This window comes from Myotis myotis, unplaced genomic scaffold, assembly GCF_014108235.1.
Source record: "Myotis myotis isolate mMyoMyo1 unplaced genomic scaffold, mMyoMyo1.p scaffold_m19_p_20, whole genome shotgun sequence".
Classification (NCBI taxonomy): Eukaryota; Metazoa; Chordata; class Mammalia; order Chiroptera; family Vespertilionidae; genus Myotis; species Myotis myotis.
Window position 1 is genome coordinate 8,068,427 of NW_023416325.1, and position 21,693 is coordinate 8,090,119.

Genomic DNA, 21,693 nt, shown 5'->3' on the forward strand with positions numbered 1-21,693 from the left:
GGAATTCCTGGGTCATAAGGAGTTCTATTTTTAATTTTCTGAGGAGCCCCCATAGTGTTTTCCATAGTGGCTGCATCAATTTGCAAACCCACAATCTGACCACCCACGGCAAGTTTTTGTGGGATCTAGTGGTCCTCCCTAGACGATGTCTCTGAGTTAAATAGGGCTGTGAGAACTTAAAAGACCTAGAATAATTGTCTTGAGCAGAAACACACACCTTGCAGAAGCGTTCATACTGGAACAAGATGAACTGCTGGTGGCCTATGGTGAATTCCAAGGTAGAAGGTGACTTGCAAATAGACGTCTGCAATGGACGAGTGAGCAGCTCCGAGACACCAAGGCGCAGCTGCTGAGGACTGCATCTCAAAGCCCAACTGTGCAACTTCCTTCACATCACAGCAAACCCCTGTGCTCATCTCCTTCCAAAATAACCAAATGCAAACACTGCCCTGGGCTTGCAAAGCTCGCTTCTTTTAGTACCGGAGCCAGTCTATATATAAATGTCAAAGATGACTAACTCCTTCCCACAAACACCAGCACATCACCAACTGTGTCCTACTCGGATTGTCCGATTTATTTAGATACATTTTTATAGATAAGCAGGAGGCAATCAGTAGTAAAGGGAAATAAAGTGTTCATTTTGAGGAGACTGATCTGTAACTTCTCACCAAATATACTGAATATCAGTTAAGAGAATCACATTGGTGGGTAATTAAACATGTTCTCAGAAGAGAGCAGAGCTGAATGGCTGGACACAGATGTCTACAGATAGCGTGACATCAGATGTGATGCAAACATTGCCAGCAACTGAAATTCCTTCTCTATCTGCTTTCAGGCATCCTAATCACGACACATCATTCCCCTCAACCTTGCAAAAACAAAAATAGTACCTGAGTACACAGATAAGGCCCCTGGAACATCCAAACCAATTAATAGAGGCACCCAACCAATATAAGTACATCCTATTTTCCCCAGTCCCCATCTCCCCGCCCTTCTGGCTTGCCTATGATTTGGGTTTGCTAGGCAGCAATATTTAAAGGGGGTTTCAGAGCTGAAGCTAACCACACTACCATCTCTTTACGGCAATATGTGGTATTTATTTACCTTAATATGTATAAAAGGACTCACTGTGGTTACTCCTGGTGAATAAAATATACAAGACTCTCACTTTTTACTGCATTAATTTTTCAGTATAGTTTGTATGTTAAAAGAATTGAATATGGTTGCATAACTCAGTGAATATACCATTAAACCATTATATCTCAACAAACCTACACTTAAAAAGTAGAGAGACTTATTTACAGGGGATATTGAGAAAATTTATGGAATTGTAGGTTATCAATATGAGCTCACTGTTTTTAACACATGCACATAGATCTAGAAAATACATTTGTGTGTGCATGTAATGTATATATACTATTTCTTAGCTCTGTCTCCTGAGTGGGCCTAGAAGCAATAACACTGTAGTGATAGCAGTAAGCACACCGAATGCCCAGATCCTGGTGTCTAAATATTTTTCCCACTAAATGAAAGCAGGGCTTCTTGCAGAAATGGCTGAATCCAGGGGTGAGGTAGAGAAAGTATAGGATGAGCCTAGAGCACCCTTTTGTACCAGAAAGGAAGCTTTCAAAGAAAGACAGGGACATGTAAAAAGACACAGGAACCAGCATGAAGTCCTAACAAGTTTGGCTCAGTGGACAGAGTGTCGGCCTGCAGGCTTGAAGGGTCCCAGGTCAGATTCCAGTCAAGGGCACATACCTTGATTGCAGGGCAGGTGCAGAAGGCAACCAATAGATGAGTCTTTCTCACATCAATGTCTGTCTGTCTGTCTGTCTGTCTCTCTCTCCCCACCCCTCCCACTCTCTCTAAAAAATCAATGGTGCTGAGGAGACAAAATAATTAAAGCTGGGTCGGTGTTTACAACAAGGTTGGAGAAAGATGCATACACAGAAACCACTGGTTGTACAGTGTGTGACAGGTGTAATGGCAACAACATGGAGAACTTCAGATATGGTTATCCGGATAGAAAATAAAAGTGGTTCTGTTAAAGGAAGCATCCCCCGAGATAAGTCTTAAAGGGAGAACTTCCCAAGTAAAGTTAAATAGAGGAAAATCATTCCAAACTATGGGTGGATGGTAAGTGGCCAGGAGCCATGAGATGTCCATGTTGGTGTAGAGTCTGAAGCACAGAAAGGGGGCGTGGAGGTGCTGTAAAAAAGTAGAGCTAAGCAAGGGCCACTTTATGGAGTTTTAATCCATGCTAACGAGCTTAATTAAAGATGATTTTTTAAGTGAGGAAGGGCTACTAAGGGGTGTTATGTGCGGATAACACCCTTTAATTCAATCTTCACTTTAGATCAGAAGGCAACACACTGACAACAGACCTGAGGGAGAGACATGGAGGCTGTGATCAGCCTAGACTAGGAAGGAAATGGGGGAAAGCTGAACTGGAGCAGGGGAGTCAGCTGGAAAAGGATGTAAGCCAGAGGTTCCCAAATTTTCAAGTCACAGCACCCCTAGGACAAAAGAATGCCCCAAAGCCAAGTAGTTAGGCCAACAAGTGAGTAAATAAGTAATTGTGTCCTAACCCCTTAGGGCCTGCTGGGCCCTACACAACTCTTCCAACCTTGGAATCCATTGACCACATTCACCCTTCTTTCTTCTACAGTGATTTTGTGTGATGCTGGCCTTTTATCACAGGAACCACAAAGATGAAGTCATAGAAAGGAATAAAATGGTCAGGTGTTGAAACTGTGATTACTCCCGGCTAGTAGTTCACGGAACGTCTGACAGATGTTTCCCCTGAAAACCCAAACATCCCACAACAATGCTGCTGTGAGTCTGCTACGATGTCCTGGAGCGCCTTGGTGCACTTAAAACATGGACCTAAGCCATACTCCAGAGGCGAGAATCAGACTGGCCTGAAAACTGACTGGATGTACAAAGGGCTCCCAGATCTCAAGCTCAGAGCTCTGGGTGGGTAGTGGAGCCAGCAAGGGACATAGAACACACAGAACACACAGGAGGGCGAAGACCAGGCTGCAAGGTCTTTAAGGGTAAAGATGCAAAAGGCAGAAGTGATTCCAAGTGCTATCTACAAATAGTCAAGAACACTAGTTTGAGAATTTTATAGAGAATGAATGAAACCTCATAACCAGAGATTTCTTGGAGCCAAATGGAATGGAAGAACATCCTTAAACCTCATCTCAAAAAATTTAAACTGGGTATTTAAAACAAAGTAATTGCTATATATTTTAAATACTGTTATTCAGATGCTGACTCTTCCTGTTATTTTGCTGCATGGGAGAATGTGAAAAGGAATATATTCCATTTGAGGAAAGGTTTTAAAGAAGGGAGGGAAGGGAAAAAGTTAAATTCATGGCTAAAAGTATGTACATCTACAGAACTATCCCGGATGTCCACATTAGAGCTGTATCCACGGGCTGCTCGGTCCCCCGCACTCCTAGGACTCTAACACCTCACCCTCTCCCTGGAGGCGGAGCTGGGCCACTCTGAGGGCAGCATGGAAAAGGTGCTTCCCTAAAAGACAAGGATGCCCACGATGGGAGAGGGCGAGTTAGTGACCAGCGAAGACAAGTCCATTATCGACAAAGAAAGCAGTAAATATTCAAAAGAGGAAGTCCCACAATAAATCCGTGTAGCCCGCAGGTGCTTAACAGATGTGGATAGTTCACTGTGAGTCAAGAGAAACTTAAATTAAAAAACGAGGGACCCCACTTCCTGAGAAGCACCCAGGAATGTCTACAGAACACTTACCGAGACACTTGAACGGAATCACAATGTGGCTCTTGCACTGCTTCTTGTCCCGCCGGCACCAGTTGTCCACGCTGGCTGGCTGGTTGGCCTCCATCACATTGGTGATCTGTAGCTCTGGGTACATCTGCACAGGAAAAGGCACACTGGCAGTGAGCGGACGGGTCTCTAATAAATGCACATTCACTCCCAGGAAGGCTGAGTGCCTGTTTACTCAGTGTCACTGTTATCCTATGTAAATCTAAAGTTCCACTCGGTTGCCCCTGGCTCCAGATAAACTCTTCAAGTAAAAAGATACCATAACGATTAGTTTTCTTGGGAAAGGCAGATTTCTGACTACTAATGGGTTCTCTTAAAAAAAAGAACTCTTTAATACAAAAGCAGCAAGTTTTAAGCCCAATAAATCTGCTAGACATCAAGGATGCTTGTAGGGTACGTGTAAGTAGCTGAGTTCATGAACTAAAACATTTAAGAGGCAAGTCCATGGAAGTGTCTGTTAGTAAAATTATAGAACAATGCTAGGACCCTGGCCCTATATACCAGTCTTGGTAAGTAAGAAGTTCATTCAAACCTCTTATATCCTTTTCTAGGTCAAGTTTTAACCCAAAACCAAGTTGACTCAGACTTGAGATGATCATTTACAGCAAGTGGAAACCACAAGCACACACATGACATGTCTGCTTCGCGTCTTCTTATAACAAGTGGAAGCCGAGAGAAGCAGGATGTGCAGAATTCCTTCCTCAGGGAACTGAGGTTCACAGCACACAAAGGCAGAAGCCTTTTCGAGAAGTCTCAGTCGCCTCACAGCTTAGAAACAAAGGCCCGGTGTACCAGTCTTTAGCCACTTAGTCTTAGGTCAAAAGAAAAGAATGATAGAATATCCATTTCTAAGGCAAATAGGCTCAAATGTGACCCAGAAACAAAGCGGTTTTAAGTTTCTGGCAACACTCTTACCTCCTGACAGTACTGAAGAACTTCTTCTTTTGTTCCAAAGCAGCTCTTGGTGCCTGATGGGTCAGGTTCCCACTCCCCAGTCTGAATGTTCACGTGCATATTTAACTTTCCACAAAACATTGCAATCTGAGGCTCGGCGACAGCAAATCCTGTTCCAGCATTGGCCGCAAGAGCCTACGAAAGGGGGGCAAAAAACATGTTTACTGCAAGAAGGCCACACCAAGGCAGTCATATTCAGTTATCTGGGACAGTAGAACCGATCTTTTAAAATATTTCACTGTAACTACTACATCATAAACAAATCCCTTTCTCAGGAGCTAACCCAGAATAAAAATGACCTCTGGATATACATGATCAGAGCGAAAGAACAATGGGAAATTTAGTCCCCACTCCCCCCATCTGAATACTTCTGACTTGGGAACCTATAATGTAACTGTGTCCTCCTCTATTACAAGCAAATCTACTTTCTGTTCCTTAATAAATCAAACCACAAAAGCCTAACATGTCTAAAGTTCCAGTACTTTTATTCAATTCACGTACACAAATTTTATTGAGCAGCTACTATTATGCAAACCAACAAGCTAAATGCTTAGGACACAAGGGTGAGCAGAAAGCTACGACCCCCTGCTCTCACGGGGCTTGCGGTCTAGAGCAGCAGTCCATACACCCAAAAAGCGTGATCCCATGCCCAGGCATCCTGAGGAGGAAAAGAGCACGGCACGGAAGAAGCATATGGAAAGGGACTCGGCCTTGGGCGTGGATGAGATGATCAGGACAGCTTCCTGAAGAGAATGGCACTGAGTAGAGCAGAGCTTTGAGCATCGTAAGCGGAGAGGAATTGGAGTGGTACAGGTGGGAGGGGAGCATGCAGGGACAGACTAAACAGTCTGCAGACCAAGAATGGACTTTGGTCTTCATCGCTGGAAGTGCAGAGAGGTTTTAAGCACAAAGTTAGTATTTTCAAAATGCAGCTCTGATGCTTTCTCTGGTTGAGGGTGAAGAACAGACTGAAAGGAACCCAGAGTATATGCAGGGCAATGGCTCAGGAAGCTGGAGTTGCACAGTCCACATGTGAGCGATGCTAGCTTGGGCTAAAGGAGGGTGATGGAGAGACAGAGTCAAGAGAGCACAGAGAGCAAAACAAGCAAGACTTGGTGACAGATTAGTGTTACTTAAGAAGTGATGGTGTCATTCGTGGAAACAAAACACTAAAAGGGATTTCATGAACAATTTTACCTTGTGTTAGTTAAAAAGAATCAACTACTGCAGAAAGTCTTTTTCTGGCTAGCATTCTCTTCTTTGCAAAAGATCACAGCCATTACCAACTCCTAAGTTACAAATGAGAAATAACACCTAGGCCTGAGGACAGAAAGGCTCCTGAAAAGTCTCTCGCAGTAGGAAAAAAGCACAGGCATCCCAACATCTAGAAATAGGCCTACACTGCTGGCTGATCCACAGTGGAGTTCAGTGGTCTTTCCTAGTGAAAGTTCTTTCAAAATAAAAATTAAATAGCTTTTTAAAAAATGTTAAAACTTGGATTGTGGGGACGGGGGGGGGGGCGGTTAAATTGCATGATTATATTTTTCTATATTTTTTAGAGAGAGAAAGGAAGGGAGAGAGAGATTTGTTGTTCCACTCATTTATGCATTCACTGGTTGATTCTTGTATGTGCCCTGACCGGGAATTGAACCCACAACTTTGGTGTACTGGGACTCTAATAACTGAGTTACCTGGCCAGGGCTATTCTATTGTTCTTTTTAAAGAGAGCAATTAACATAAAATGGTTTTCTGTAAAGAAAGGTAGGCCTGGCTTGAGTACATGGAAAACGTGTGCTTTCCAAGCAGTTCTTACTTATCTGTGCTAATGGACGACACAGGCACGAATGGCCCTCCCCATCAGGAGCCTACATTAGATTGTGAAATACATTACGATCCTTTTCCAGGACAAATTTACCGTCCTACACCTTTTGCTGTGAAACTTATGAAAATTAGCCTGCTCTCCACTAGTACAAGAGAAGGAAGCGCAAACACCTGCTGGACAGCTGGGAGAAAGGGCATTTGGGGTAAAAACGTTGCCTACATCAATCTGGGTTGAAAACTACCTGATTAAACCCAATCAGGAGAACAATTTGCAACTTTATGAACTAGAATCGACTGTAACTCTGCGATGATAGTCACTTATTAAAGCAGAAGGAAGATCCTGTGCCTTCAGTATAACTGCATGTGAAGCTACAGATTGGTGTTGAGTCCTATCTCCCCCAAAGAAAGAAAAAAAAAACATTTAAAAGGACACTAACGGTATTTATTAAATGGCAAAAGGATGCACAAGACAAATGTGTGAATTCTCACAATGAGTTCAAGACATGCACCAAAATGCCTCTCGTGGTGGCCTTTCTTTTGGAGCCATATCTAAGGATTATGGCTAGAAACCTAGATTACGATCAGCCGCCTCCTGCATGCCCCCCACTGGGGATCCAGTCCGCAACCCCAGCATGTGCCCTGACTGGGAATCGAACTGGGGACCTCTCGGTGCATAGGACAATGCTCAACCAACTGAGCTACATGGGGCAGGGCTGGCCTTGTATATTTTTAACATTAAAGACAGCTATTAAACAAATAGAATTCTGGGTGTGATGTGCAATCTTTCAAGTGGGGAGTGGGGGTGGGCTGGGATGGAGATTTACCTCTTCGATTCCAAAAATGAATACACGTAAGACACAGGGTCAGTCAGTTGCACGAGGTCACCCAAGGCCCAGCTGTGGAGTGGTCGGAACTGTGCAGGCAGCCCTCTATTTATCAGCACCAAAGATTACGTTCCACGCGTTACTCATTATGGCTGTTAGATAAAAGACCGCAAGGGTTCCAGCTGCATAAATGTTCAGTGTGTGGGTCAACCGCTGAGGTCAACACAGCAGTGGTAAGTGCATTTGATCTCTGTGCTGAGATGGTCAGCATTCCCTTCCCTAAAGAGAATCTAAAATACCAGAGGTTAAAGCAACAGGAAGAGGCAGCTAAGCAGCGACACCCTCACATCAGTTACCACCAAGAAAAAGGAGAGTAACTGGCACCATTCCAGACAGCTCATCTGCTGCAGTGATTCACTTCTGAGTTCAGAAAGATTAATCCTTGTGGTCATAAGAGACTCTCAAGAAGGTATCATCTGAAATACAAAAAGCCTCTGTGGACCGTGTCTAGGAATCCACTAATCAAACGTACCCCACCTTATCTAGAGTATAATCGGATCTTTTCTATGTTTGTACTTCTTCCCTCTGAAAATGCTTTTATTTAATGGGCTCTCCATTTTCTTAAGCGCACACTGTGCCTTGATCCATTACATCAACGTATAAATCAATCTGTTTCCTGATCTAACATGTTACAAATGGGACGTCACTGCCAAGTCAGCAGTTCTGACATCCTGTGAACCTGGAATCCACTCCGAAAGGAAATTAATGCCCGTGCTTTGGCACTTAAGCCAGTGCCTGTGATCTATGCGCGCTGCAGCACTTTGAAGGCTTTGAAAACAAATTACAGCAATTGCTGTCCTAGCCCAGTGCTTCCATTTTACTTAATAATTCATTCTTAATAAGAAATTCCATTGTATTAATTTGGATCAGGAAAAGAGAGTTTAGCTATTTAAGGACAGAAATTCAACTTGGTAAAAGTGCTTCTAGAAACTTGGTTGAAAACCTGAAATGGCTGAAGGCAATAAATAAATCTAAGTCTGAACCTAACTTATCCCCAGCCCTTTAATCATCACTGGAAGAGTTGCACCCCACACCCCCAGCTAAGCCCCGCCTCCTTTCACAGAGCCACTCCGGACCAGTGCAGCGCTCCCAATCCAAGCAAATAAGCAAGCCCATTACCTCCTCCCTCACTGAAGCTACTGCTGCATCTAATCTGGCTCTAGCGTTTGTGAGGGTGCCTGCGGGGAGGGCGCTGCTTCTTTCTAAAGAGGAGGGTTCCATCCTATGACTGAATGAATCATGTCTCCTTGGACAGGAAGGTGCTGCATGCCAGCCTCTGAGGTGTCCAAGCTTCACCCTGCAAAGTCAAGTTAACTCAATTCTAGTTCTTATAAATCTGAGCAATGGTAAGCGCCTTTGGAACATCTATTTATTATCTGGATGCTAGTGATTTGTACATTAAAATGACTTAAAATCCATAGTGTCAAGATAGTTCCCTAAGATATTTACTGACTACAAAAAGGGAAACAAATTACTTCACAGTGGAGGCACCAACATGAACCTTACCAGCAAAAAGACATTTAAGAATACCAACAGGAAAGACTTCGGCAAGACAGAGGGACTTAGAGACTGGAAAAGACGAAGGAGAAATGACAAGTAAATGCAAATGGGGGGCCTGAAACAGGGACAGGACATTAATGGGAGAAGCGGAGAAATTACTGGACTCAGGGCTGTAAATCTGTTAATAGCACTGTACCAATGTCAATCCCCCAGTTTTGATAGCTGCACTGTGGTTATATCAGATGTTAATATTAAGGGAGGTGGGCTAAGGGTATAGGGGAGCCTCTATAGTATTTTTGCAACTTTTTTTAAAAAACTCTAAAATTAGTTCAAAATTCACTGGTTTTGGTTTCTTAATCCTGTTCATTGCCTGCCTGAATTTCAATCATGATTACATGGATTCAATCTGTCAAAAGAGAAAGGCAAATAGTAAGATAATCAGAGCAGGTCCAATGCCTACAAAACATACTGTTTTATTCTGAACACATGAGCACTCATTCTAACGGGGTAAAATCCCATGTGTACAAACATTAAGTCTGATTTCTCTCCAATGGGAGGACAATTGCAGTTCTGCTCAGAGCCTAAGACATAAGAAAGTCCACTCTTGTTACTGTCAAAGAGGTGCCTATAGTTTGGAGCCTTTAAAGCAGCAGTTCGCAACCTGTGGGTCGCAACCATAAGTGAGGTATCACTGCCAAGACTAAAAGTAGCTTAGACGGTCTCCGAGGCTTTGTACAGGGTCCCTATAATTTGTCCATCTGGATTACACTGGTTGGGTCCAAGCACCAAGATTTACACGAGGTCTGTCTTTATGCGTGTGTCTCTGAGATGAGCAGGAAGTCTTTTATAAAAGAAGTTACTGAAAAACACATGCAGTACTTTTATATTTAAAAAAAAAAATAAGATGCAGAACAGTGTTTATGGACCTAAAATTCTCAAGTTTTTTACTGGCTCCTGTTTCTTTCCAATGTCCCATAATAAAATAGGGATCCTGAGACACTGATTCCCACAGGTAGGACGACGTGCCCTGTCCAACCATCAGGCGTCTGCTCACCCCACTTCTGATCTCAGAAGAAGTGTGCGATGCGCTGCTTTGTCTGTACAACAGGGCTGCTAACACACACACTGCTCCCCGGCTGCTTGTGGGGATTAAATGGAGATAATGCACTAAGCACGATGCCGACCTCAGAGCACGCACTCAAATGTGAGCCTGCTTACCGCAGGGCTGGTTCCTAAGGATTTAATTCTCTGTGGCTACCATTACCCAGAACAGGGGCTTAAACCACGGGCACCCAGGGACGAAAGAACACGTGAGATCCTTACGTGGCCAGTCATCACAAAGCCAGGAGGAGCATGAAATGGGGTTAAAGGACTGCACATTGCTTTTTACAGATTAAACTGAACATGCCTAGAGCAGGCTGCAATAATTCTCTACACTTCATTCTGTGGGAATTCAGCTGCCAAATGTTTACAAAAACATCTTAATGCTGCCCTATTTAAGGGAAAATCACCAGGAGCTGCTGGCTTCCTGGATTTGCTCTGGCTTTCCATTGGCTGAGAAGTGGAGTCTGCACGAATCTGCAGTTACTATTAAAGTCGTTGTTGTGATTTTTTTAAAAAGCACTATGCAAATTATTTCTCTAAATGAGTCTTCTTAAGAGATATTCCTTCTACATGGAAGTTATTCCTCACTCTCTTGATCTTAGCTATCACTTGAGGGCAATGTAACTATGGCATTACTCAAATTTTAGATATTACGATAAATGACACCTACAATATTAACTTTGGACTTCGGTTCACATTACAACAGACAGAACTCCACTTTCCAAAAACTCCTGATATCTAAGAAACATGGCTGCGAAACAAAGAGGTTTCCTTGAATGAGATTCTGCATGATTCCTAAGCTCCGCAGCAATCTGTCATACTTTGAACGCAGAGGTCAAAAAGCCAGGAGGCTTGAGCATTAATATAAGACGATGTTAATGGCGTGAACTTGGGCTTAACCTTTGAGCGCAGGGCCAGTATTACTTAAACAATTATTTACTAAGAATGTACTAAATAAAGTATGTGCAAGCCTGGGGGAATTTATATATGAAAGTGCTTTCTAAACCTTAAAGGGTAAAATGATTCAAGTTAAAAAACACCCAGAAGTATTGCTGATTAAATATTAATAATTAAATACGTTCATTCTAAATCATTACTATTGAGTCACAGGCGACAGAAATACAACTGATGGGAGGCTTTCTGTGGCATTCCAAGCACAAACCTGGCAATATTAACAGAAATTATAAACATACTTCTGGTTGATCTGAAGCTTTGTGATACTGTGTTTATTAAATGCATTCTCACAGCCATTAGAAATTAGGTAATTTTTAGCATATCTCAAAATTTCATGTACTTGAAAAGTAATAACTTACACCTTTTAAGGAAGTATTCAGACAGACCCATTTCACTAAAATAAATACTCAACCTAGTGAATTTACCAAGGTTAAGTCAGGAAACTATCCAACATGTCTGCTTGGGCTGCAGAGCTCTGTCTGACTTTGAGATGTTACAACCACAGCCCTGGCCAGGCGGCTCAGTTGGGTAGAGAGTCATCCCATACACCAAAAGGCTGTGGGTTGGATTCCTAGTCAGGGCACGTACACAGAGGCAACTGATCTATGTGTCTCTCTCACATCGATGTTTCTCTCTCTCCCTTTCTTCCTCCTTCCCTCTAAAATCAACTAAAAAAAAAAATGTTACCTCAAATGGATTCTACTGGATCCCTTTTCCTTTCATACATCCAGGGAAAGAAAACAAATCCATGCAGCTAAAAACATTCATGTTTTAATGTGAAGAGTGGTTTTTATTGCTGTGTTAAAGCAGGGGTTCCCTGACATTCACTGGGGGGCTAGTAAGGTCTGCAACAGGTTTTCAGCGGCCTCCTGAAGAATAAGAAGGTCTAGAGTGCATTTGTGTGCACACATGATTAGAGGACAACAGAATTGCTAACTGTTCTCTCTTGAGAAATGACTGTCCTGAATTCTAATATTACTTCCTTTCCACCTTTACAATGTTTTTCATAAAACGACGGCATTAGTAAATAGGTAGTTTGTTTTAAAATAATATTCTGTAATATTAAGAATTGACCTTATCTAAAATTTTTTTCTTAGTTTCTACTAGCCCATGAAAACCAAAGGCTTATTATTAACTCTCTAAGGTTCTGTGATGCCAAAAGGCAAGAAAGGGCAGAAATTCTTAAGTGAATAACCCTTATCTTTGTAAGTACAAAATAAGACAATTTGTCAAATGACTTTCACAGGGCAGAAAGAGGCAAATTTCTATTTTAAAGCACAAGTAGCAATTTCTACATGCTATTCTGCTAAATGTTTCACTATGTTTACTAGGTGCAAGCACTATTCGGATACCAATCTTGATGTCACAACTCACTTTATTTTTATTATTATTATTTTCTTGTCAATCCTCACCCAAGGATATTTTTCCATTAATTTTTAGCGAGAGTGGAAGGGAGGAGGAGAGACAGAGAGAGAAACATCGATGTGAGAGAGACACATAGATTGGTTGGATTGGCTGCCTCCTGCACATGCCCCTGACCAGGGTCTGGGATGAAGCTTGCAACTTAGGTACGTACCCTTGACCGGAATCAGACCCGGGACCCTTCAGTCCGCAGTCTGATGCTCTATCCACCAAGCAAAACAGGCTAGAGCTCACTTTTAACTACTAATGTCCAACAAAACAACTATAAAAATAACAAAAATATGAAAGTGCCCCACCCTCTCCTAGTTCAAAGCAGTCAAAAGGCATCTTTCCTATGATTTACACAGCATCTAAATCTGAAAGTAAATACGGGCTGTATTATCAGCTCACTCCAGATCTGCTTGCAGACAATAATGCTTCCTGTCTGGGACCTATGCCCATCCATGTGCATTATTGTAATTATCAGCAATTTTAAAAATAAAGTAATAAAGCTAGTATGAGCTGCTGGTCGGTATGTCTATTGCATGCTGCCACTGAGGCAGGATAGATAGTAAGAAGCTGGGAAAATCCCTTGGCAAGTAGCATGGGGAAACTAAGATAGCTGAACAAACTGGCCAAGCAATTTACAGCCAGATCCAGAAGGTCCCCTCCCGGGAGATTAACATCTAGGCCTCAGTTGTACTTTAGCTCCAGGCCCAGAAAAGCAGCAAAACCAGGTGGGTGACGCCAGGACCAGCTGCAATGGCTCATGACCCCCTGCCCTGGCACTGACCAACCAGCGGAGACCATGACCCTGTAAGGGTCTACCTGGAAAAGCTGATGACTATTCTATTGAAATTCTCCCCTAAACTCCCAGCCTTTAAAAGCCCTCAAAACAAAACAAAGGACCCAGCAAGCACTCTCCCTCCCAGGAGCATGCCAGCACCTTCCCCTTCCCCCTCTCCTTCCCCCAACAGGCGTGCATCTCCTAAACTCAAAGGGACTCGAGCAGACTTGCAACCAGGGGAGCAATGGGTAACAGCAGCTCATCCCAGGCTCATCCCCTGAACTTGTCTCCAAGGCCCCCTTTTCTCTGACTTCCCAGTGAGCCAAAGCAACCCCGCCTAGGCTCTCCTGTGGCTTCTTTTATGCTGAGCCCTTCCCTATTTCACTGTCCCCAGCTTTAATAACGTACTCTCAAAATCACCTGGGCCCGTGCTGCGAAGAACCCACACACTACAGGCCAGCCCCAGGCAGACCTGCTCAGGGCCTCCCTAGGATCAAGCCACCTAACTAAACAAACGCATAAAGGAGAAGAAAAGCTACACTCAAGTAAAGAGAACGAATAAGAAGGATGTAAATGAGCGCAAACACACCCACACCCACAGTGGAAAGGACAACAGCACTATTGTTCCCCTTGTCAGGGGGCCTCTGGGGAGCTGTGGCCACACCCTTGCCCTCTATGATCTGTTCCCCACACACCTTCCAAATGATCTCAGCACACATCACTCTTCTGTTCCAAGGGATTCCCACCCTTTACCCATGACTCCTGCCTCACTCCACCACTCGTCCTTGTGTCCACACACCAGCCAGGGTCTTTCCAACCTCAAGTTTCTCCACCTAGAACTCCCTTCCCCTGCTCTTCCTGAGGAGACAGACACATTCTCACCAAAATGTGCGTCCTGAGGGGCCTTCCTGAGGACAGTCCCCAAGCCATGGCTGCCTCCCCCTCCCCCTATTCCCACCACCCCCTTCTCTCCTCCCCCAGCAATCTGAAACTACCTGCATTGTCCAGCTCCCTCCATTAGAATGTAAGTCAGTCCTCAAGGGGAGACCCTCATCTGTTTTCTAAACACAGTATCTGGAAACAGCACCAAGAATAGATGGTAATCATTTACACCCAAGTAGATCGATAATGAATGCCAAATTAAAGTTTAAAAAAGAAGCTTATGCAGTATGGCAAGTCTGGATTTTTTTGCCAAGTGAATCCATGTACACAGCCTGAAAAGTCACATAACATGAGGCTCACAGGAGAATGCAGCCCTCCACCCCACGGGCTGGGAGGTGGTCAGATGTCAGGTTTCCGATGTGGGTGCCTTGTATTTTGAGTATTCGAAGGTTATCCAGTGGCAATAGTGGAGATATTTCCCAGACAAAAATATAGGTCAGGAACTCCAGAGCTGGAATTATACATTTGCAATTATGGGCTGAAATTATGAATTTGCAATTCAGTAACAAGCTGAAAGAATGTTAAACCCCGAGATTAGGTAGGATCATCTGGGGAGACTGCAGCTGAAATGGAGGACAGAACCGTAAGAAATATCAACATTTGCCAAGATGGTATGGGTCAGTGGTTGAGCATCAACCCATGAACCAGCTTGATTCCCATTTAGGGCACATGCCGGGTTTGGGGCTCGATCCCCAGTAGGGGACCACGCAGGAGGCAGCTGATTGATGTTTCTCTTATCAATGTTTCTATTTCTCTATTCCTCTCCCATCCTCTTTCTAGGATCAATAAAAATATATTTTAAAAAAACTATCAACATGAAGGCGTACAGAAAGTCCACTGCTGAGGGAGAAAAACCAGGAGATAAAGCAGTACCAACTGAAATGCCAGCCCACCATTTCCCAAGGTTACGGAGCACTAGTCACTTCAATGTGGTGAAAGGGACAGAAACAGGCCACTCTGAGCCCAGGAGACATGAGAGGTGAGGAAACAGTCTGAGTGCAGACAGAAGGTGAGTCTACTGGATCAAGTATTTCCCAGGAAGATTAGCATCCAAATTGAGATGCGGCTATAAAGGTAAATATATGCTGAACTTCAAAGATTTAGTATGTAAATTGAAAAGTGCCAAGTTTCTCATTAATTATATTACATGTTGATTTTATAATATGATTATACATGTAGAAATGATAATATATCAGCTATGAGTTAAATAACACATATTGTTAAAACTAATTTAATCTATTTTTGCTTTTAAAGAAAATGCCAACTAGGAAAATTTACATTGTGCATGTGCCTTGCATTTATTTCTATTGGACGTGCAGTGCTGAATGTTCAGTTAACACTGTGCTAAGAAAGACATGACTGATTTTTTTTCTTTCACCTGTAGATGCCATTTAAATGCACTTTCCCCCTGATCAGTGTTGTTCAGTGGTTAGAGTGTCAGCTCACACATCAAAGGGGGATAGAACCCCGTCAGGGGCAAGTGCCTGGGTTGCAGGTTTGATTCCCAGCCCCCGAGTGTGGCAAGCAACCAATCCATACCCCTTTCTCTCCCTCTCTCTCTCTCTCTCTCTCTCTCTCTCTCTCCCCCCCCCCCCTCCCCTGGGCTCTCTCTCCTCCCCACCCTCTCTTTCACTCTCTCTGGGGGGAAAAAAAAAATCAATTGGAAAAGATATCCTAAGGTGAAGATTAACAAAACGAACAAAAATATTATAATGAAATAACATAAATGCACTTTCCTTTCTTCCATCATGAAGGCTAGCAAGTGTTCCTGATGACGCAGGAATGTACTCACATGGTTCCTTGAGGACTGAGAAATCCTCAAGTTGACAAGAGTTAAGTGGGTGAGAGCCACAAAGGCTGTCTGAAGAGGACAGGCTAGCTCAAGAGACAAGCGGTTACAAGTAAAGTAAGGAACAGGAATTAGACAGAAAAAGGACCTTGAGACATTTCTTCTTAAAAAGATTGATTATGTAAGTGAGTTAGGTGCCAAGAGCCAAAGTTCTTATTTTATCCAATTGCTGAGCCAGGGAGAAGGGGGGGACACACAGGGTGACACTCCTCCGCCCCCAACTCTTTAGATTCACATATATGTTCACGTCTGATTGAAACAAACCAGCAAACAAAAACCCCGCTCCCAGGCTTCTGACAACCACAGAACAAAATCCAAACGCCTCCTAAAGACAATAATAACAACGACCAGAACAGATAAAGTATATATTAGGCTCCAGTGATAGCTAGATGAATGGGTCACAAGTACTCAAAGACCTCAACTGCTGGAGGCTTGGTGCGGTAGGGGGACAGCATATAAACAAAACAGCCCTAATAAAAAGGGAACGAGTCTCAAGCTGTCATAAGAGATCCCCAACTGCTGTTTGATCGCTTCCTAAATGTCAGTCAAAAGCAGCCCCAATGAAAGGTACACTAATACCCCTATTTTCTATAGGCGTAATATTACAAATTAGAAGTCTATTCCTGAATATGAAAATAAAGAGAAAAAAGAACAGACAGAAATGTATCTAAACATACATATCTAGATCATAGAAGTCCTTTTGGAATGCTTGCTTTATGGGCGAGAGTGGCTGAAGCTTCTCAAAATCTAGTGAAGTATGACCGGCTGGTGTGGCTCAGTGGTGGAGCTTCGACCTATGAACCAGGAGGTCACGGTTTGATTCCCAGTCAGGGCACACGCCCGGGTTGCGGGCTTGATCCCCAGTGTGGGGCATGCAGAAGGCAGCCAATCAATGACTCTCTCTCATCATTGATGTTTCTCTCTCTTCCTCTCCTGTCCTCTTTTAAATCAATAAAAATATATTTTTAAAAAAATCTAGTGCCCTAGCTGGTTTGGCTCAGTGGATAAAGTGTCGGCCTGCAGACTGAAGGGTCCCGGGTTCGATTCTGGTCAAGGGCACATGCCCAGGTTGCAGGCTCAGTCCCCAGTGGGGGGCGTGCAGGAGGCAGCCAATCAGTGATTCTCTCTCATCATTGATGTTTCTATCTCTCTCACCCTCTCCCTTCCTCTCTGTAATCAATTAAAATATATTTTTTTTAAAAATCTAGTGAAGTACAAGAAGGGGACTTCTTTTCCTTGCAAACTTCTCTGGAGCAAGCCTGAGTATTCCTTTTTTGCTCTGAGAACCTTGTTATTTCCTTCAAGTTTACAAGCCTGGACGATTCTCAATGCCAATTCACTGTAGCACCTGAATGCCTCAGTCATGTCAGAGATGGAGCCAGGCATTTCTCCTAAGATGCATGTTCAGTGACTTAATCCTCCCAATTTCAACTAGTTTTCCTGGACAACTCAGTGATGTCTCTGTAGCAGTGCTTGTAGCCTTCCCTGAACACGGATTTTTTTCAAATCCAATCTAATCTTTTTCTCCCCCTGGAGTAATCAAAACTATCCTATTCCTTGTGCTAAAACTTTCTTCCTTTGATGATTTACAGCCATTTACAATTACTTTGTATAATAACATGCCATTTTTATTTGAATTCAGATACTCCATAAAAGCAAGTCAATAAAAAGTAGGTGAGAGCATGGCAACCACTGGCAAATTCTAAACCATTATACTTTGGATTAAAAAAAAAAAAGACAACCACCTTGTTAAATTCATTTTATGTATTTTATAGTTAAAATACTCCCACATGGTCTTTATTCTTTTTGTTGTTAATCCCCACCCGAGGATTTTTAGAGAGAGTGGAAGGGAAGGGGAGAGACAGAGAAATATTGATGTGAGAGAGACGCATCGACTGGTTGCCTCCTGCATGCGCCCCAACCGGGGCCAGGGATCAAGTCTGAAACCACAGTACATGCCCTTGACTGGAATTGAACCTGACACCCTTTAGTCCACAGCCAATGCTCTAACCACTGAACCAAACCAGCCAGGGCTCGTCTATATTCTTTAATATATAACTACAATCCACAACAATACATATATAATTTTATATATGTACACACAGATACTACTACACATACACTACTACAATTGTTCATGTCCTTAGATCAGCCTCTAAATGACATTCAATCCGAACACTGTAAGAAGAAAATTATTTTGCCACCATATATAGTGCCGTTACCAAAAAAAAAAAAGTCTCCTCAGTAATTTCCAACAGCACGTGTTAGCACACAGTCTACAAAAATCCCTCCTTGTTTTTCTTCTAAATAGTCTTACGAAGTCATCAGAAATAAATAGTTCACCTTGAACCCTTCAGAAACAGGCAAGTCAAGCAGCTATTTAGGTATGTAATACTATCTGGTAACTCAGTACCCAAGCCAAATTTGGGCGATCCATGTTGGCTTGTACTAGAATGATTTTCCTTTGCCCTGCTCATCTCTTGGGAACAGTTATTTATTAACAAGCTCAATGGAAAAAAGTTTGCAATTTATTTGTAATACTTAATGCCAGGATGAAAACACATGTTCATGTTAAAGTGACTTCTTTGGCCCTGTAAAAAAATTGATTTCAAATATTTCCAAATGTATGTAAATCTAACATCACAGAAGCTGCTGTATCTTTGTCTCAGTAATACTTAACATGATAAAAGTATACTTGGCCAACATATGCTCGCATAAAATGATGTAATCTTATCTATATTTGTATAAGACATTTTTTACCCTTCTGGTCACTTTGTCTCTTTACTTTCTTCCAAACATTTTTGCCATAACACTCCAAAATGTTCCAACAACTGATGTAGCACTGATAAATTTCCAAAAGAAATTTATCTTCATAAATTACCAAGTAAAAAGAATGCCAAAAGGGTGTTGTTCTTGATAATGTTTACTGAAGCAACCTTCATGACCTCAAACTAGACTTGGAGTTTATGTTCTACTTTATCTTCTCCTGGCTTTCCGGAGACAGACATCGATACAGCTCGTATAGCTATCAGACCGCCATAGGGATAGTTTAATGAGGACCATTCATCCACAGCGATTGGTACTAGATCTGCAATATGCACTTGCCACCATTCTGTGACAAGTCCAGCGTCTTCACTCACTGCACATAAACACACAAAACCACCTGCAATGGCTCAACATGACTGGGAGCGTATCAGGTTTGAGTCTGTGCTTTGCATTTCATCTTTTTTCCATCAATATTTAAAACATTTTAATCTCCTGCTTACTATTTCCATTGTTTAAAAACACCACCAGACAACATTCAGTCTCAATGACTTGCATCAATTCACAAGATTACTCTTTCAAAATGACAGCCCAGCTGGATATTTGATTAATGTAGATCCTGTGGAAGCTAATCAAGCCTCAAATAGTAATTTTTCTTAAAAGTTGCTGGGGGGGGAGGGGGAATTTCTATAAAGAAAAACATTCATATAGCATTAAGTAGAAAGCTTCTTCAAAGGGGGGTGGGGCAGGGCGGAGTCCAACCAGCCAATCAAAGAAAATTCTGTTATCAAATGTGGCTTTTAGTTCACTTGAAATCGCCATGAGTAATAGATGCTTACTACAAGTTGGACGGCCAAGTATGTGTATTGATCTACACCAGCAATTCTCGACCTGTGTGCCTTGGCACACTAATGTGCTGCTAGAAATTTTAAAACATGCAATACTTGACTCTTCTATTAGACTGTCAAAAAATGACAACAGCCAATAATAGCCATCTGGTGTGAATGAATCAAAAGTATACCTATTTTTTTTTGTCATATCAGCAAAAAATAGGTTTTTTGGTGAGCCACAGAATTTTAGTAATTACTTTGTGTGCCGAGAGGAGGAGGTTGAAAATCGCTGATATACACCATTTTATATAGGGGACTTGAGCACCAACAAATTTCGTTATACATAGGAGTCCTGGAACCAACGCCCTGTAGACACCAAGGGGAGTTAAGTTTAGGGGGAGTCAAAAGTTATACAAGGATTTTTGACTCCACAGGGGTCAAAGCCCCTCACACCCACGATCAACTGTACATTTTTTTTTTTAAATCCACACTTAGCTGCAGACAGCAAAATTGCTAAAAACCAGATTCAAAGAGAAAAGCTTAAAAGTAGCCAGAGATAAAGAACACATTACCTTTAAAGGAGCAACAACTATGCTGACAGCTAAGTCAAGTTGTGGGTTATATTCAACAGTAGGATACTGGTTTCATTATATATGAGCAGTCAAGTGAGATCTTTCAAATGATGAAAGAAATTCTATTCGCAATGAACCTATCTTGCAAGGAAGGTAGTGAGAAAGATATTTGGTAAAAGAATGTCATCAAACAACCTACCCTTAAAGAAATTCTAAAGTGTGTTTTGGAAGAAAAAACTTATCCCAGAAAGAAGGTCAGAGATACAAGAGACATGAAGAATAACAAAGAGAATATGTAAATCTAAATCAGAGGCTCTCAACCTCACGAAAATTTGAATTATCTGAGGAGTATTTAAAAAATACAGTCACGCACCACTTAATGACAGGGATGGGTGCTATGGGAACATCACAAGTCTATTTACATAATCCTAGATGGTCTAGCCCAGTGGTCGGCAAACTCATTAGTCAACAGAGGCAAACATCAACAGTACGATTGAAATTTCTTTTGAGAGCCAAATTTTTTAAACTTAAACTATATAGGTAGGTACATTGTTATTAACTTAATTAGGGGACTCCTAAGGCTTAGGAAGAGCCACACTCAAGGGGCCAAAGAGCCGCATGTGGCTCGCGAGCCGCAGTTTGCCGACCACGGGTCTAGCCTACTACACACCTAGGCTGTAAGGCTACAAGGCTGTACAGCATGTAACTGTACTGAATACTGTAGGCAACTGTAACACAATGGTAAGTACAAAACTTTTAATAGTCCAGTGACAACAGTTAATAATATTGCATTGTATATTGGAAAGTTGCTTAGAGTAAATTTTAAAAGTTTGGCTCAAATAAACTCATTAAAATTCTTACCAGTTTGGACATTTCTTATGCTGACACACCGTACATCTTAAACTTACAAAATGTTCTATGTCAATTATAACTCAATTTTAAAAATTAAGTAGAAAGCTTGAAAAAACAGGTGAACTGCAGCGCAAGCCCTGTTCAGAAAAAAAATTATAGCTTTACATAAACGCATTAGAAAAGAAGGTTGAAAAATTTTTAATTCAGCAGTCATCTCAAATTGTTAGAAAAAGAACAAATTAATCCCATGAATTGTAGAAAGAAGAAAATAATGTGCAGGAAGTAATAAAATTAAAATACACAGACAATAGAGATGATCAACAAAACCCAAAGCTGATTATTTAAAAAGACTATTAGGAGGCCCAAGATGGCTGCAGCACAGGCAGATGCTGAACTCACCCCCTTCCATGAACAAACTCAAATATATATGAATAGAGAGAGCAATTTCTCCTGTGAGACAAACGGCTGGATGAACAGCTTCTGAACAACAAACGAGAGAAGAGATGGACTAGAGAAGGAGGTAAACTATGGGAGCTGCCACTGGCTCTGGAGGGCCATGTTTATGTCCCCTCCACTGAGGGCTGGCAGGAGCTCTACCTGGGGACTTTGGCCCACGTGCAAGATCAAATGCAGGGCGTTCCGGCTACAATGCCTGGAGCCTTCTGGC

General features: G+C 42.3%; 1 protein-coding gene and 1 long non-coding RNA gene across 9 annotated transcripts in view; both read right to left on the reverse strand.

The window, feature by feature from the left end:
• The window catches only part of APLP2 (amyloid beta precursor like protein 2), a 54,477-nt gene that overhangs the window by 23,081 nt on the left and 9,703 nt on the right, over positions 1-21,693 (reverse strand). For 7 of the 8 annotated variants that reach the window (XM_036354165.1, XM_036354164.1, XM_036354163.1 and 4 more), the window contains exons 2-3: positions 4,729-4,902; positions 3,778-3,901 (exon numbers count right to left, since the gene is read on the reverse strand). In XM_036354165.1, the coding sequence (XP_036210058.1) occupies positions 3,778-3,901; positions 4,729-4,902 (298 nt within the window). Of the gene's footprint in view, positions 1-217; positions 905-3,777; positions 3,902-4,728; positions 4,903-21,693 lie in introns of those variants that run through there. The other variant, XM_036354170.1, reaches the window with a different exon arrangement.
• On the reverse strand, positions 5,236-12,509 carry LOC118678450. The gene is made up of 2 exons (XR_004974905.1): positions 7,413-12,509; positions 5,236-5,819 (listed from the first exon to the last, which is right to left on the reverse strand). It is a non-coding gene; the product is annotated as an uncharacterized LOC118678450 (long non-coding RNA).